The 16,963-nt window shown below is 40.9% G+C and overlaps 1 protein-coding gene across 8 annotated transcripts in view; it reads right to left on the bottom strand.

Moving 5' to 3' along the window:
- Positions 1–16,963, bottom strand: part of IPCEF1 (interaction protein for cytohesin exchange factors 1) — a 99,299-nt gene that overhangs the window by 10,601 nt on the left and 71,735 nt on the right. For 6 of the 8 annotated variants that reach the window (XM_014950856.1, XM_014950855.1, XM_014950857.1 and 3 more), the window contains 3 exons: positions 16,472–16,533; positions 13,183–13,268; positions 7,482–7,851 (listed from right to left, as the gene is read on the bottom strand). In XM_014950856.1, coding sequence (XP_014806342.1) covers positions 7,482–7,851; positions 13,183–13,268; positions 16,472–16,533 — 518 coding nt within the window. The remainder of the gene's footprint in view (positions 1–7,481; positions 7,852–13,182; positions 13,269–16,471; positions 16,534–16,963) is intronic. The other 2 variants (XM_014950858.1, XM_014950860.1) reach the window with 1 other exon arrangement.

Genomic DNA, 16,963 nt, shown 5'->3' on the forward strand with positions numbered 1-16,963 from the left:
GGTTACAAGAAAGGTTTATGATATGCTACAAATATTTGCCTTCACTGTGTTGCTGGCCTTTTTTTCACTGCTATGCGATTATAAAAAGCCTGCTGTAACTTGACAAGAACTAAATATAGCTTCCAACTTTGGTACTGTGCTGCGGGAGGAAAAGGAGAACTGTTGTATATTTAATAAGCTGCAGTAAACAGAAAAAAATGCAAGTGTAAGGCATAATACACGGCAGTAGTATTTCCTGAAAACCGTCAGCCCATGCCATGAGGCTCGTAATTATAACTAGCTTCCTGCCTACTTTCTTGGGATGAAACAGCTGTTTGTTTCATTAGCCAGCTCCTGCACAGGACTGCCTCAGCTCTACTCTCGACATCACCCACCAGGACTGTACACAGTATTGACAGATAAATTGATCTTTATCAGATATCCAAGAAAGAGCATATAAAAAAGAAAAAAAAAAATTGCATTGATCCTGTCCAGAAACTTTAAAAAATAGTCAAGCCGTGGAGTTCAGAAGATCACTGCTCCTGATATTTTTTGAGAATAATTTGTGCAGATTCTCAGTGTCCTAAATGGTTTACAAAACAGCAAGCATGAGAAAAAACACCTTCTCTCATGCTTAGTACTCTGGTATCTTCTGTGCGTTTGTTGATGAAGGTAAGGAGGACAGAAGTACTTGGCACAGGAAAAAAAAAGGAAGCCGAGGTCATAAAAGCCCAGCAAAGGGCTCCCAAACAATGTACTTGACCAGCAACGTGCACTCAACTCTTGCATTCTTTCAAGTTTGCAACCTCCAACTCCTCTCCCATTGCTTATTCTTCCACCACTCCCACCCCCAAAGGACTGATCAGGGTCAGGCAATTTCAGAGGGAAGGGAATGTGCTAGATTTTTTAGATCGGGTGGATCAAGGGAGTGACAGTGAAGCAACTAAATGGGATTTCAGGAAACAGCTGGAAAACAAGGGCGAATGAAAACTACAATCTGTGTAGAGCCAGGCATGAGTCATACAGTAGTTTTGTCTCCATCTTTCTTTACACCGATGAACAGTGAACTTCTCCTACAACAGTTATAACATAAAACAGTTAATATTGTCATAATATTGTGCTTTCCTATAGAAACAGATACTGTTTCTGTTGACAAAGAGTAGGTCTATGAATTGAGGTCAGACTGGTATCTATCTGGACTTTTACCTTCAAAGTCCTGAGTTCCCCTGAGCCAAGCTCAGAAAGCAAAAGCCCATCTGTCACAGGCCTGAAGCTGCCACTGAACACACCAAATTGACGCTATAAATCTGAGGGGGAGAGTTCATGCGGGAAGGGGAGAGGTATTATTTCTACAATTAATTAACAAGACAATGATCTCTGATAAGAAAATATATTTCTCCTATATTTCACAAGCCTCTTGATGCCACAAAAGTAAATGAGGAACTTTTTCCCCACAAAACATCCAAATAGGGTTGGATAATAGATGTAAAGCAACATGACTCAAGGCTTAAGCACAGACTGGACTTTTTCCTCTGGATTCAAACATTCACAGCACACTTTCCCAGAACTTTGTATTGCTAAATTCCCTTGCACCTGGAGTCAGAACACTGACCTGCAGATGACAAAGTCTTTAATAGAAGCACAGTCATTTGCCAGTTCTACATTTTTAGGCTTCAGACTTGGATGAGTCTTGTGAAACCTGGGCTATTTAGACGATACCACTGAATTGTCACAAAATATTTGCTTTGCATCACAAAATAAAAATCTATGCAAAAAACACAAAGTACTCAAACACTGGTGTAAAAATGAACAGATTGTCTGGGTCGGCTTCTCAAAGATAAATGTACCACCCCTTCTCTGAGCTTTGCTAACCTCAGAAGGTTTATAACGATGGCTATATCCCACTGACAAAAATTCTTAATAACATGGATAGTTTGGGCCCCACTAAGCAGTGCTCTGACGTGAGTCTTTCCAGCCGGGTCACACAGCTAACATCAGGCACATTCAAAATATAATAATGCAAGTTATCTCTTCCGCCAGTACTCTTCAAGCTAAGCACTTTCTATCTCAGGCATGCAAGTTAGGAAACTGAAATTCTACTGCAGCACTTCTTTATCTCATCCTATTTTAAAGATAAAATACATTCATTTTTCTCCCAGGAGCTACTGTAGGATTAGTGGTAAGAAACAAACAGCAACAGTGGAAGGATATTACATACTGTGTGCATTTATGAGCGTGTACATGCACACAGGGGAACACATGCTTTGTGTACTTTTTCCCTTCCCCTGGCAGTATTAACTATAAGCAATTCTGTTGAGTGATGCCACTGGAAGAATCAGTCTTCCTGGGCTCCTGCATAATGCACTTCATTCACAAGCCTTGCAGTCTGCTAAAAGCTTCATAGCACTTCTGGAAAAATTATATTGTATTGTACAGCTCTTAGCTTTGTCAGTCCCCACAGTGGGGACAGTGGAAAAGAACCAGTGCTAACCCAAGGAAAAGGGAAGTCGTGACCTGAGCTATCTGAACATTCAAGAGAAAGAGACCTTCGGTTGGGGCGAGGAAACTAAAGTAATATTTCAGGCAAGTCAGAACTTCTGACAAAATCTTTCAGGAGAAGTAAAACACAATTTTGTGGCTTGATGCCACTTATCTGGATTTTCCATCTAACTAATAGGAGATATCACAGACACGGGGGAGCTGCCAGAGGTTCAACACGCCAGCTCCTCACCTCCTCAGTTTTCAGCTTCCACCGTCCTGTCAGCCAACTTGCCACAGGTGGGAGACATTAAGGCATTGAGACTCCCCACCTTGCAGAGGCAATACAGGAGCCTGCCTGAAATCTCAACTTTAATGTTCTTTAAGCCTACAAAAGTGAAATTTTCCAGAACTTTCCAAAAAGCAGATGTGAAAAATCAAGCTAATTGTTTCCCAGCAGTAAAGCTTTAGAAATTGGCAATGCCTGGCAAAAAGAGCATTTTGCATTGAAAATGGCCTCCAACAGAACATATCTTACAAACTCTAAGCTGAAATGTAAATACTTGTTCTCCCATTCTCTAACTGAGATTTCACAGCTCTCCAACTGTGTTCTTATCCCAGGAGAAAAAAAAAACCTGCTTCTTCCTCCTGTCTTCACTGGTCTTATGAGCTTCTAGTGGCTGTGCCAACACCCTTATTTCTGATTCTGCTAAAACCATTGATGCCAATGGGACAACATATAGACCCAGGCTGGAGAGAGAAATAAAAATCATAAACGGCTTCTGCCCGTACTTACCTACCTACACACACCACCCACACCCATCCACTCTCCACAGCAGTAGTAGATTTTTTAAGGGGAATATGATAACACCTCAAGGAAATCACATTTTCCACAAAACTCCAGAACAGAAGGCAGGAAATATTTGAATTAGGGGGGCATGGCTTAGGCAAACTCCTTACTGACAAATGCAGAACTAAAGGTAGGCAACATTGGGAGAAAATAACAGGAAAAATCGGTTACCACCAACAGTAAGATGCTTTTGACTATAACAGTATAGTGGACTCAGCAGTGAGGGATGCCATTTTAACAAACTGTGACTGAACTGGAAAAAAATACAGGTAAGTATCTCTTTTTCAGAGAGTTCAGAAAACTGTAACACCATAGCTTTCACAGTGATTGCTAAAGCCTTTTTGATGAGTAACATCACAGTTGTTTCTCTACACAGTTGTTCTCACCCTAGACGTATTTCTTGGCTAGTCTCAGCCACAATCTAGCCATTTTCTGTAACTTCTGTAGAAGGAACAAAGGGGCCAGAGCACACCAGAGGATCTGTTCTGGCTATTACTGGCACAGGCAGACTCCAGAGGGAAGAGGATACCAGTTCTGAGAAAAGAAGGAGTTGACTGCATCCAACTCCTATTGAACCGACTCCGTCCCACAAAACCAACCCAGATAAAACCCAAGTGGTGTGTGAAAGGCTTTCCAGGTTTTTCACAATATCAGTACACATCAGATCTTCTCCCAGCTTCTGTGAGCTAAGGTAAAATAAATAAACCAGAAGTGGTACCATAAGAATTCCTTGCCAAGACTCATTAACTTCACGTGATCATAAAACCCCCAGAAAAAGCAAGGAAGAAGGATGTTATTTCTATAGTAGAAGATCCCTAAATAAGTGCAAACGCACATTCCTGCATTCTTACAGCAACTCTCGGTTTCTGTGGCTTCCTTTTGTTATCATAGTTTTTGATGATGGCAGTAGTGGGTCATATTCAGATACTTTTTGTTCCAACAGTTGCCAGAAGAAACACAAAGGATGGGGTTTGGCTGCAGAGCATGTCTGGCCACCCCAGGCAAGGCCAGCTCCTGGAGACAGAGCACGTAGTCGGAGAGTTGTTTGTATTCTTGACTGTTTCTTGTTTACCTTTCAGTTTCTTTGTGTCACAGGCAGCTTTGAACCCTTTTTCACTGTGCAAGTGGCAAAGCTACAACACAGAAGCATTAAATATTCCCGCAAAATAAATGGAAACCTAATGCTGACCTCCTTCTAGAAGAGAAAACTGTTAAACTCTTAGGTTTGGTACCTTTGCATTACCCTCTTGTATGTAACTTCTCCCCAGTAATTGGCACTGAGAATTAAGGCTGAGAATGGTCCTAACATCACAAAGAGTGGCTGGAAAAGTTGTTAAATGTATCATATGGTACAGCTCAGGCCCTTACACCAGGCACTTACAGTTGCTTAGCAGATTTCATAAAATACTAAATAAATAAATAAATAAAGAAGCCATGCTCATTTAGTTGAATTTGTAGTTTCTTGAAAACTTTCCCCTCAGCTCCAGGCTGCTATCAGCTACAACCAAAAATTCCTCATGGGGTTTTAGTCAGCAGAATGCAGCCACACAGCAGAATGTGTGACTGGTTTTTTCTCTCCTCACAAGGAGAAGGAGAGAGCACAGACACACAGGAAGGCTCTGTGGGGAGTGGGTTCAAAGACCCCATAGCTGTTCTGATAACAGGAGGGCCAGCTTTAAGCACATGGGACATGTGCTTTCAGGACAAATGCCAATGCAAGACAGACCTGTCGTCTCCCAGACGCAGTCTCTTTACTCTGAAACATGACGAGCTGTCAGAAATGCGCTGTTCAGATGCATTGTAAAGCAAATAATACAGTCTGCACTGAGGGATGCATTCTTGTTTCACACCAGATAACAAGGGTTTTCTTACTAGTTATTGTAAATCGTGAGGTTTTGCAGCTAGCTTTTAGCTCACAATTTGAATTCATCTCACAGTATTTGTGCACATCCTTATCAACTAGCTGGAGGGGGAAATTCTTGGGGCTATAGAACCAGAATTGCATCCTTTTTGATAAATTTCATTTGGAACCAAATTGTTATTTTTACATTAATTCTTTTCTTTTTTTTTTTTTTTTCCCTACCTCATGCTCAAACTGAAGTAGTTTAACTAATCCCCTTGCAAATTATTTCATTTCTTTTTTTCAGTGGCCATTGTGGGGGATGGCCCCACATGCCAACACTCTCCATCACACCCCCATAATATGCAGACTGATAAAAGAAAGAAAAATGTGTGTTTGGTGTACGTCTCACTTGCTCAACAACGGGTTATGATGCAGACAGTAACCAGTGAGGTTATACAGTTTCCATAGAGACTGTCTCATTGAAATGATCTATTTCTGGAATTCCGTCAGAGATCACTGGTGTGGTTAGGATGGAAGTGTTCTGAGATCAGGGTTGGCCATCAGCTAAGTAGTGAGCAACGGAAGAATTCATTTCATAGAATCATAGAATGGTTTGGGTTGGAAAGGACCTTAAAGATCATTGAGTTTCAACCCCCCTGCCATGGGCAGGGACACCTCCCACTAGACCCGTTTCCCCAGGAATATTTTTGGGAAAATTAAACCACCTTACAAACGACAGGAATATACCCGAACTGTGCCTTAATTTATATTTTAATTCGATTTTTATTGGTTAGGATAATGAAACCTATTAAACTATTGGTTAGGATAATGAAACCTATTAAACTATGCCTTAAATTATTATGTGTCATGCTTAATTCTATGATCATCCACAAAAGATATATACAGTTATAATGGAAAGCATTAACCTGTGCATTATTGCAGGACTGCTGACAATACCAGAGTAACACATTCTAAGCAAAAGTTTAGATTTCTGAAGAGCAACGAGTGAATCTTGCCTAAGAGGACCTGTAAGCCACCATACCATGTGTGACCTACACTCCAACAATCCACCTCAATGTACCTAATAATTTTTCCCAAAGGCATTGCTTAGCCAAACGTAACCGAGAAAGTGAAATTACAGAAGACAATGTATTTACCATGTCTTTGTGACATTTTCATTAGGGACCACATTTCTGCCAGCCCCAGCCTTTTCACTGCTTGTAAAACCAGAGCACTTTTTCTTGTTTGTTTGTTTTGTAAAATCAGAAAAACACATGACAAACTAAAGGGGTGCTAACTGTTGATATTTGTAAAACAATTAGGAGACTGACAATGTAACTAAAGTGCCTTGTACTGTGATTTTTCAATCAGTGCCAAGCTCACCTGCAGAGAAATACCCTAAGTTCCAAATGAGTCCAGTGCTGTCTCTTTCCACCTTTGTGTGACCTCCAGCCTAAGCTTTTGGCTGCACCCTTGTTTTGCATTGTACTGTGACAACACTGCTCTTCCACAGCAGCAAAGTGCTCTCTTCAAATCTTTACAAGGATTTAGAATCACAGGTAGAACTGATGCACAAGAACATCGTTGCTTCCTTATGTGTTAACTCTCTAGGCAGCATCTCTTATGCTTCATCTGCTTTTAATGCAGGAAGAAGAAGCTTTGCTCAAAAGGTAAGACACATCACCCCACTATGGCAGGAGAGCTATTAACAGTAACAATGACCAAATTCTGGAACTGAGCCACCTTTTTCATTTAGCAGTACATTTTGGTAAGAGAATAGCTATGCAGATACCTGTTTGCTTAAACAAAATCCAGTCCTAATGGACATGCTGATTCAAGATTGTAGTTGTTTCCCCTTGATTACAACAAAGCTCCTTAAACAAATAGGGAACATGTACTTGAAGTACATGCAACTGGTTTTATTTTTAAAGTTGGATTGACCTATCCCCACATTCACCGCTATTTTTGCTTAAGGGGTCAGTTCTGTGACACTCTTTCTTAAAATTTTGATTCAGTCTTACCTAATGAAAAACAGCTCTATTAAAATAAAGGAAGCTATAAAAATATGCTTGTGTTAGGATTTTATAAGGAGGCTATGATTCTAAGAAATAGGTAAAACTTGAGAAAAGCTGTAAAGTTACTCACCAATTAGATACTAAGTTATATATTTAATGTGCAACAAACCAAATGTTTGTTAAAAATTATGTGCCACTGGAAAAACTCTTCAGTGAAGAACAAAAATGAAGGAAGGGGAAAGGAAGGTGAGGAAAACCCCTGAACTCCCACATTGTATGACTCTGCACACAAAAATCTCCTCTCTCATTAGCTCACCTTTGGCTAGTGATCTCTGTCCCGTTGCATCTGGCACTGCTAGACAATGTGTATCCAGACCTAAAAAAGAGTTTTGGGATCCACCATTGGGTTTGGAAAGTTGGACCTCCTGGCTTTCTGCCGCTTCTCCACAGTCTGCTTCTGGCAGCTCATCAGAATGAATCTGTACGCAGAACGTTAAAGGTGGATCACCCTCTTCTGTGGCAGAGCTATTAACCAGGTCAAGCCAGGACTGTCTCTCGGAATAAACCACTTTGGATGTCAAGGAAGAAGACGACTCTTGAGAGTTGAAAGTGCTTTCAGGAGAGGAGAGAGAACAGGATGCTTCACTTGACAGAGTCGAGGTGAAAGAAGACTTCTGCTGATCCTGCTTTCCAGAAACAGGGTGGGAGTCAGGCGAGGGGAGAAAAAAAGAAAAATTATTTGCAAGTTATTCCTCTTCCTAGGTTCTATATGTTATGGATATGCAGCTGAAATGCCAATTCACAAAAACCTTATAGAATCTGATTAATTATCCATGCAAACAAGTCTGAGATATGGCAGCCAATCTCCTACAGAGCAGTAACTTCAGAAATTAAAGCACAAGGAAACCAGAAGTAAACCAGACAAAAATCTGACAATGCCTAAAAACAAAAAATCAAGGAAAAATATTGTATTGAATGTAAGCTTCCATGCTAGGTCTCACACTCACGTTTCCTCTTTACTTTTTCTACACTTTATTGGTCTAATCAAGAGTGCAGCAGAGAAACTCCGAATTATCCATTGAACATGAAGTTGTCTTGAAGCACTCCATAAATCCACTAATGACATAACCACAGATAGGCAGAAATGGGCCCAAGTACTGAAGTACCTTGACCTTCTCAGAAAAAAAAAAAAATTTTACCTTGTCCATTCAAGGGACTAATCATTCACCAAGGTAAGAAGACTGACAAGTAATATGATGGCAAGTTAATGATGGAAAGAAAAAACAGACAGTCATGGGGTGGAGGGCAGGAAAAAGGGAGTGCTACAAGATTTGGGCTGGTCATTCACCTGCTAAGACTCATCCTTCAGCACATGAATCTGGAAAAAGACCCAAACTTCACTAGAAACACATCAGAAATTAGTAAGATATCCTAAGGCCCTCCGTAGTACACTTGTTACCCTACCTTAACAAGAGCACATACAACCAGAGAGGTCTCAGAGACATCTAACAGTCATCATGAGGAGCTCGGAGTTGAATGTGAGAGGGTATGATGGATGCACAATTCCATGTAAAGAAAGGTTGAGAAAAAGAACAAAGTTTTGAAAAGTATTTATCTTCCCAAACAAGAAAATAGATGCCCAGTTTTTTCTCTACTGTAAGGTTTTACATTGCTTGAGTTGTACTATTATCCAATCACCAAAAGCAACTCACACAAGAAGAACTAGCACTAGTTCTGCTTCTTGGCCATTAAACACCACTGAAAAGATGAGCCAAGAGAGTCAAATACACAAGTAATACATACACAAACACACAAATATATATTAAAATGCCCAGAAGAGGATTAATTGACAATAATAAATAAAGTAATGAAAGACAATGGAAGACAAAGCTTATGTGAAACTTTTAGGAGAAACTATCAGAAATCATGATGTGACCATCATGATATGAATGCCAGATTTCCTGTATCTGCTATGGCAGAAATTTACTCCTTCTGCAAATCATTTCCTACTGGCCGATGCCAGAAGCAGAATACCAGACTTGACGGACCACAATTCTGGCAAGTTTATGTTCTCAAAACATATGTAGAATAAATCTGTGTAAGGATTAAAACAGATGATAACTAAGCTGGAAGTACTGAAAATTACTGAGGTGTTGCTAGGGAAACCCGGACAACCTGCAAACACAATAAAGGGACTAACGTGGAACACTTATTTATAACCTGGTAAACTAGAAATAAGATGCATTCAATATAAATGAAACCAAGAGTGAAAATTTTTTCGATCATGATATATAAACTGCAATTCAGTGTTGCTGTAATGTATACTACTTCCTTTTTACATTAAAAAAAGCAAAGTTGATTTGCCTTCCCGTGCTTCTAATTGAGCTATATCATGTAGTTACTAATCAATTCAGAGGATAAGGGGGACCATTATCATATTTTGGGTCACTGTTTGTTTGTAGCACTTTCTTCACTTTTGTAGATTTTCAAAGCCATTCCTCCAACACTGTCCCAAACACTGTGACACTAGACTTAATTCATGTTCCTATTATGAGAATTACAACATTGTGTTTCAGGTGCATTTTTGTTTTTTGAAAGGAAACCTTCACAAATGCATCCTAAAGCAAAGGACAAGGAGATGCTCTCATAAACTACATGTATGAGTGACAAAAAACCCCTTGGGAACACAGGTGACCTGAAGCATTTCATCTTAGAGCTCCTATGCAAAGACAAATTGTTAAAGCATTTGTACAGCCAAGCAGAACCACCAAACAGTAAAAGCCCTTGCTCACATGGTCCAATTTCAATTGTTCAAAGGCAGGAAAGGAAGATGTTAGATCTCACCTCTACTTTTCTGGCACTTTTCCATGCAAAAGAAAGTGCCACTGAAATGAAAACTGCACCTCGCTGAGTGGAATATATTTTTGTTTTCATTTTCATTGTGTGTTAAATAAAGAAAATGTGGGTGAGAACAAAGGTGACTGCCAGAATGTGTTTCTCCTTCTCTACATATGTGTTGTGGAGTTTTTTTATTTGGCATGACAAACGTTTACCTAACTTACTCAAGTGGTTCCTTTGGAAGTTTTGCAATCATCCATATAATAATAAATCTCCATTTGGGGACATTTTAAAAAGCAGATACTTGAGCCAGCAGATCATAAGGATTCCACAGGAGATCAATGAGTCTCTAGACATTTTTTAGAGAAAAATTATCACCATGAAACACCTCAACTGCTCTTTTGGGACTGCTGCAATCTATTGTCTCAACAAAGCTGCTGCTTTTTGAACTGTAAATCCATTCACGTGTGGAGAAATTAATGCAGATGGTCAGTTTAACTTTTGTCCTACAGATGTTAAAATTTACTTGTTCCTCACTTGCTTTTTTCTTCCACAGTACCCAAAAACATGAATAAACATGGAAAGCTTATGATCAGTACTTGTTTTCTTTTTCAAGTTTTAAAATGTATTGAGTCAGCAGAGAACTGAACAACAAATGAAAACTTTGTGCTAGAAGTACAGTGAAATGTTTGCTGCTCTAACACATAACAGAGGCTGTACCTGGGTGGCTATTACTTTCCAGACTAATAGTTTTCAGTCTGGAGTTGATCTCAAGTTCAGAAGCCTTTCCAAGTTTGATTTTCCAAAATGTCCATAGCTCCTAATACCTATTTTGCAAAACCTCTTTGGCACTTGGGAGAAAGAAGTGCAACTTTAAAAAAATACAAAAATAACAAAAAGAAAGGAACCCCAGTTAATGCCTGTGGAATTCTTGATGCTGGGCTGGTTTTCCAGGATGAGTCCCTCATCCAGTAGCAATTTGAAAAGACGCAAGCAGGCCTTCCAAAAAGTGGCGTGCCCACAGAGTATCAGCCCAGATCCATCACGTTTGGGATCTCACAGCTTGGCTCAAAAATTCCACAGTGAATAAACGGGCAGCAAGCAATGTTTAACCAGTCTTCCCTGAAACGACTAAGAGCTCCACTCCTAGAATTGGCTTTCCAGCAGAATCTGTGCTTTCTCAATCCTTCTACCCATCCAGGAGGGAAAGGGGCATTAAATTGAATATTTAAAAGAAGACTCTGACTTGCAGTCATACTCAGCTGCGTTGCTACCTAACTGTTCCTACCCACCACATAAGCAAGCTGAGCACAGGGCACACACATGGCAGCTGAAACTTATTCCAGTGGCCACTTCTAGGGTGAAAAGATGACAGCTTTGCCCAGGAGATACTCATCTTTGTCCGTGGGGGAAGGGATTTTAAACTGGGGATGAAGAGAAGTCGGCTGAGAGAGGTAAAGGATGGAGGGAAGATAGCCCTAAAGAGAAAGGCTGAGGAAGCAGGACCCCTCAGCACCTGCACATTGCCTGCCTCCCACATGTCCCCTGCCAAAACGTGGAGGCCAGCACTCAAGAAGAACATATGGGAAGGAGACAACCGGAGATGGCCTCTGCAGCAACAGACTGTCAAGCAGCCGGAAGCCAGAAAAACAGAAAACTAAAAAACAGCACCTGTTTAAAACTCATCATCTTGAAAAATGCAGGCATTCACTCGGAGGTGAACAGACGAAAAAGACATCTACAGCCTCTTAAACACAAACCACTGAGGAATAACATTCAAGAGGCTTCATTATCAGCCCTTGGCCCAGAATAACTCTTGGAGACATATTGCCAAGGTTCCTATTTTCTCCGATATTTATAGCCACTCAGCCACATTTAACTTCCAGTTAATACAGGCCATAAAGAATCACGTTTTACACAGGGGTGCACAGCACGCACCCCCGAGTGCCAGGGGGATTGTTTTGCAGTGATTAACATTACACAACTGTGTCAGGAGCGGAAGTGAAGGCTGACTTATCTGACTGAAACAGAAGGGGGCAAGTGGGTGACAGTGTGACATATGCTCCCAGCTTTATGTGTGCTAATTAAAGATTGCCAGCCAGGCAATCCTGGGCATGAAATCTCCTTTTCTTATTGCCTGTGACCGTGCAAGCTTCTCCAGCTCATCTGTGTATTTCAAATTTGTTCCTGCTTTGCCACCTTGGTGCCCACCCCAGCTACTGGATTGCCATTTCAATGTGCCATATAGGAACCTGTACCACACCAACGAGGCAGCAGACACTTCTCTTCCATGAGATGCAATGAAATGATTCAGTACTAGGTATGTTACTCCGTACCCCTCGATGTTAACTTTCAGCTGGGGAAGGGAAAAGCTTAAACTCAGGCTTCCTTTTTTCAGCTGAATTACCATCCCAAACCAGATTACTCATTTCTAAACACAGAATTAAGTAAACCTCATATCTTAAAGCACATGTAAAGGGAGATGAGATCACTGAGAGAAACAACAATATAGAAACAAGATTAATAGTGCGATAAGTGCCTAATAATTAGGCAAGTCAATTTAATTAGATACATGAGGGTGCATAGTGCTTATTCTAATTTATGAAATGAAGCGAGGCAGGAAGGAATATTCTGGACAAATACTCTACAGCAAGAGAAAAAAATGGTATGGATTTTGGAAGCATGCTTATTTTCAAATTTTATAGTCTATTTTTCACAGGTAGAAGAAAAGAACTGGTTTTATCACTGTAAGAAGAGGCCCTTCACTTTTCTTCACTGCTCCAAAACCAGCTTCAAATTCAGCAGTCTTAAGAAAAGCCCAAACAAACAATTAAATACAAATCTGTTGGATGATGCTACCAGTGTCACAAAAAGAAAGAATTTTTTTTTTAAAAAAGAATAGTATGAAAAACAGGGTTATAGCAGTGTGTTACAGCATGTCTACAAAGTAGAGTGACACTTCCCTTTCTCCAGCACAATAAATCTACCTCTATTGGAGGGATCAGTTCTTTGCAGTGCAAGCTCCCAGCACGGGGCAGGTGCTGTCAGAGCATCCTCATTTCACAGGCACACAGGGTGAACATTTCCAGCTGCTCTTTTAGGTTATTTCTCAAAGGTCCACCACCTCGAGAAAGTTTTGTGCCAAGTGGTTAGCAACTAGAAGCAAGCTAATTACTTACCGAAGGCGGAGGTGGCTGGACTGTGTAGGGGGGAGGTGGTGTGTCGGTTATTTCTGGATCATCGTGTTCACTTTCGCTGTAGCATTCTGAAGCAGACATGGGAAATGAGCAAAATCAAAGTGTTAGACCAAAACTCATTTATTCCCTGAAGCACTGTGATAGCCAAAAAGCACCAAGTAGGATGTTCTGGGCTGAGGAACCACACTGTAACAAGTCAGTGTCTCCTGCAGTAAAAATTGACCCATTTGTGGTAATGCTACACTACTTCATAACAACACATTTTCTTTTTTTTAAGTCCAAAAAATTGCTAACTTGTTATGGCAGGAAACACTAGGTGGCATTGCTCTAGATAACTTCACAAATAGGTCTGGGGTGTGTTTTTTTCCTCCTTTTGCAGCCTCTAAAGGAAAGGCTGTACCATTTGTAGTATGTTAGAGAGACCTGTCCCAAGTAGCAGATGCTGTCCCTTAATCTCTGTAAGCAGTAAGTTTTCCTAGAGCATTGGTGTTTTGGCTGGAATTTTGGAGAAACAGATTGAGATTGCTCACATGGGGCTTTGGAAACCATAGAGCAGCATCACGAGAGCTTTCTGTCACCACATGGTAACTCGCACAGGGACACCATGCAGTGCATGTGCAGAGCTAGTACTAAAAGTAAACACTGTACTCTAGGACTATACACCCCACTCATTTTTTATTATTTTTTATTAATAAAAAGCAAGCTCAGTATCTATTGACATGTGGAAGAGCAGCAGTCATGTTGTTATTTCTTTCAACTACCAATACAGCAGGTGAAAGCATTTTCTTGGGCGATTTTTAGAAGCGGAATTACTGAAGTGATAATCATTGTTAAAGTGAGACACGGAAAAGGGGAGGCAGTAAGTTCCTGGTTCCTATTCCCAGGGCCTGGCTGTAACCACTGGGCAAGATTACCTCCCTCAGCTAAATCTACCATCCTTTCATGTCCAGCCTCCGTAGCGGCAAGTGCTTGCATCCTGCCCTGCATCACGAGTGAAGGGTGACAGCCCTCACCCCCACTCGCCTGAGCTGGGGAAATGAAAGGTTGCAAAGACATAGTCGGAGCTTAATGAGGACAACGTGAGCGAGTGCTGAGTGTGATAAGAGCCGAGGCCACCAGTACCATCCCCAATGGACCCAGGGCTCTGCGCTGCCTCTCCGGCTCTCTCCCCAAGCGGGTGAGGGTTGTTTGTGCTCTGGGAGTACTTTGTAAGAGCTGGACTTCACGGGTTCACACCACCAGAAAGCAGTGTGTTAGCACAGTCCCTGGGAAATCACCTGTGACTATCTCATCCTTTAACTAAATTAAGCCCCACAGTCTTTCCTTTTATGCATGTCATGGGTGGGGGGGGTTTAATAAGCCCAGTGTGAGGGGAACAAAGTTTTAAGGGAGAATTTTATACACGAGAGAGAAATTTCTAAGTTGTTAACAAAACAGAACTTTAAAAGATTCATTACTTTTTCTCCTTGAACTGTTTGCAGAACTATAGAGGTTTCTAACCGTGTAGCTGCTATTCTGTTTACTGGAAATATGTGCTTACCATAAAGGACTGAGACTGGCTGCAAAAAGGCTATATCAAATTGTAAGGCTCCATTAATGCCTTCTTGAATAACTTTTATTAAAGACCTTATTGTTTCTACAGGTCCCCTTTTAGGCACACAGAACTGAAAAAGAATCAACAGCTGTTTCTGATACACTAAATAGGCAAAGGGGGTGGTGGTGGTGGTGTTAAAATGCATAGAAAGTACACGAATACACAAGAACTGCCATAACAAGAGCCAAGACCTTCCTGAAGAGTTATGGTGTGTGACACAGAGGGGAGGACCAGATCAGCAGGAACGGAAGTGACTGTGGGCAATGACAGCATTTTTCTGAGGCATAGCAATGCCTCTCTGCAAGGGCACGTCCACCCAGGCTCATTGGTGGGGGGCTGAACCCCAGCTCAAGGGAGCTGCTGGAGCACCTGTGGCAAAACACACGTGGAAAAACGAAGAGGTGTTTGACACCAGAATCAGAGTGCTTCTTCTGAAGGGGAAATGGGCCACCAGCTTCAAAAGCTGAAGAAAAATTGGCTATGTTATGTTTGTTACAGGGTAACTAGATAACCTGCTGTAGAGGTTATTGAGTGGATTATTTTGTAACTTTGTAATTTTATAAATTAAGATTAGTGGGCTGACTCATTTTGAATTGTTTTATAATTCTTGACTCAGGCAACACAATCAATACAACATATTTTGATGATTTTAAAAAAAGAATTTGTTTTCATGTCTAGAATTTTGACCATCCTCACCTTCCAACAAACTCCTCCTTTGTGAAAACATGGACAACATGTTTGGACACTTCCTTCCCAAGCACAATTATGGTGCAGTACTTGTTGCACAGCCCAATACTCAGTATAGCCCTTTATCCGAATTATCTCAGACTGTTTTGATCCAAAATTAGGTTCAAAACTAACAGGCATTTTGGAGGCATTTGGGGGTATGAAAATTAACAAGTTTTCTGACAAGAAATAAAGAGGAACCATGAGCTGAAAACATAGACATTGATGACACCTGCTGAACCTCCAGAATCAGTGGTACCTATGTTTACCAGCCCCAAAGCTGCTTCTAACAGCAGAGCATAAATGGAGCCAGAGTATAAATACAGCCACATCAGGCTAATTAATAATGGTCCTACATGTCCAAAGTCTGGTCATAAACCACAACCTTATCCTGGCAAACAGCAGAAGGGATGCAGAGAGGTGCATTTCAGTGCTCAGACAAAACAGGCTGCATCACCTAAGTGTTCATACTACTACAAATAGCCAAATACCAGTTTCTTCTCCATGCCTCCACCTCCTTCACAATCTGAGCAGTTCTAAAAAAATCACTGGGTACCAATACTCTAAAAGATGTTCCCAAGCTAGCAAACTCCTGGGCCATATCATGACTCCTGTAATATACCTTACCAACTCAACACCCAGATTAACACAGCTGTTTGATGGGTTTTTTTTTTTTTTTCACACTTGATAGGCTTAGCAAGCCAGCAAACCGAAGCAGTTACACATCTCTCACAAGATCACTAAGTGTCCCTCAGTGACACTATTTCTCACCATTATTACTTTTTCCGTGAATACTCTGCGCTGTGTCAGTGTGGTTCCTCTGAGCTCAGCTGCTAGACAGACCCAAGTTGACAATTTAAAAGGAAGGAAAGAGCTAACAAAAATTTGGCCAAGCAAAAACTGTGAAGAACATGATGTAGTTATACACTGAAACCAGCGTTAGGAGCATACCTTCCTCATTCTTCCCATTGGGTGCCTGAGGGTCTACAGCCATCCCCAGCTTACTTAGCCACCTGTGTTTGAAACAGAGGGAATATAGAGTTAAGGATACTTGCATGCTGTTCAGACAGAGTTTTGCCCCTTTCAGATGTGTTCTATGTTACTACATCCATTTTCATTAACCTGAAGACTAAATATTGAAGTTTTCTTCTATTTCTTAGAACATTATGTAGAAATGCACCAGTTACCTGAATATTAATATTCCCCGTGGTTAGTAGGATTAGTTGCCTGGGACATCTTTCCCTGATCCTGAAAAAAGTGCCACTGATGACCAAGGAGTTGATTTGTGGAAGCTAAAGGAGAAGTTTGTGTGCTATAACACAATGTTAGTGGTTTAGTCCTGCTGTTGAGGTACCATTTTTTACCTGAAAGGAGCCAAAAGGCACAGGGGCCAGAGAAGATGATGTCAGCTACCCTGGGTAAAGCTACTGTAGCACAGTCTAA

This window comes from Calidris pugnax, unplaced genomic scaffold, assembly GCF_001431845.1.
Source record: "Calidris pugnax isolate Ruff unplaced genomic scaffold, ASM143184v1 scaffold24, whole genome shotgun sequence".
Classification (NCBI taxonomy): domain Eukaryota; kingdom Metazoa; phylum Chordata; class Aves; order Charadriiformes; family Scolopacidae; genus Calidris; species Calidris pugnax.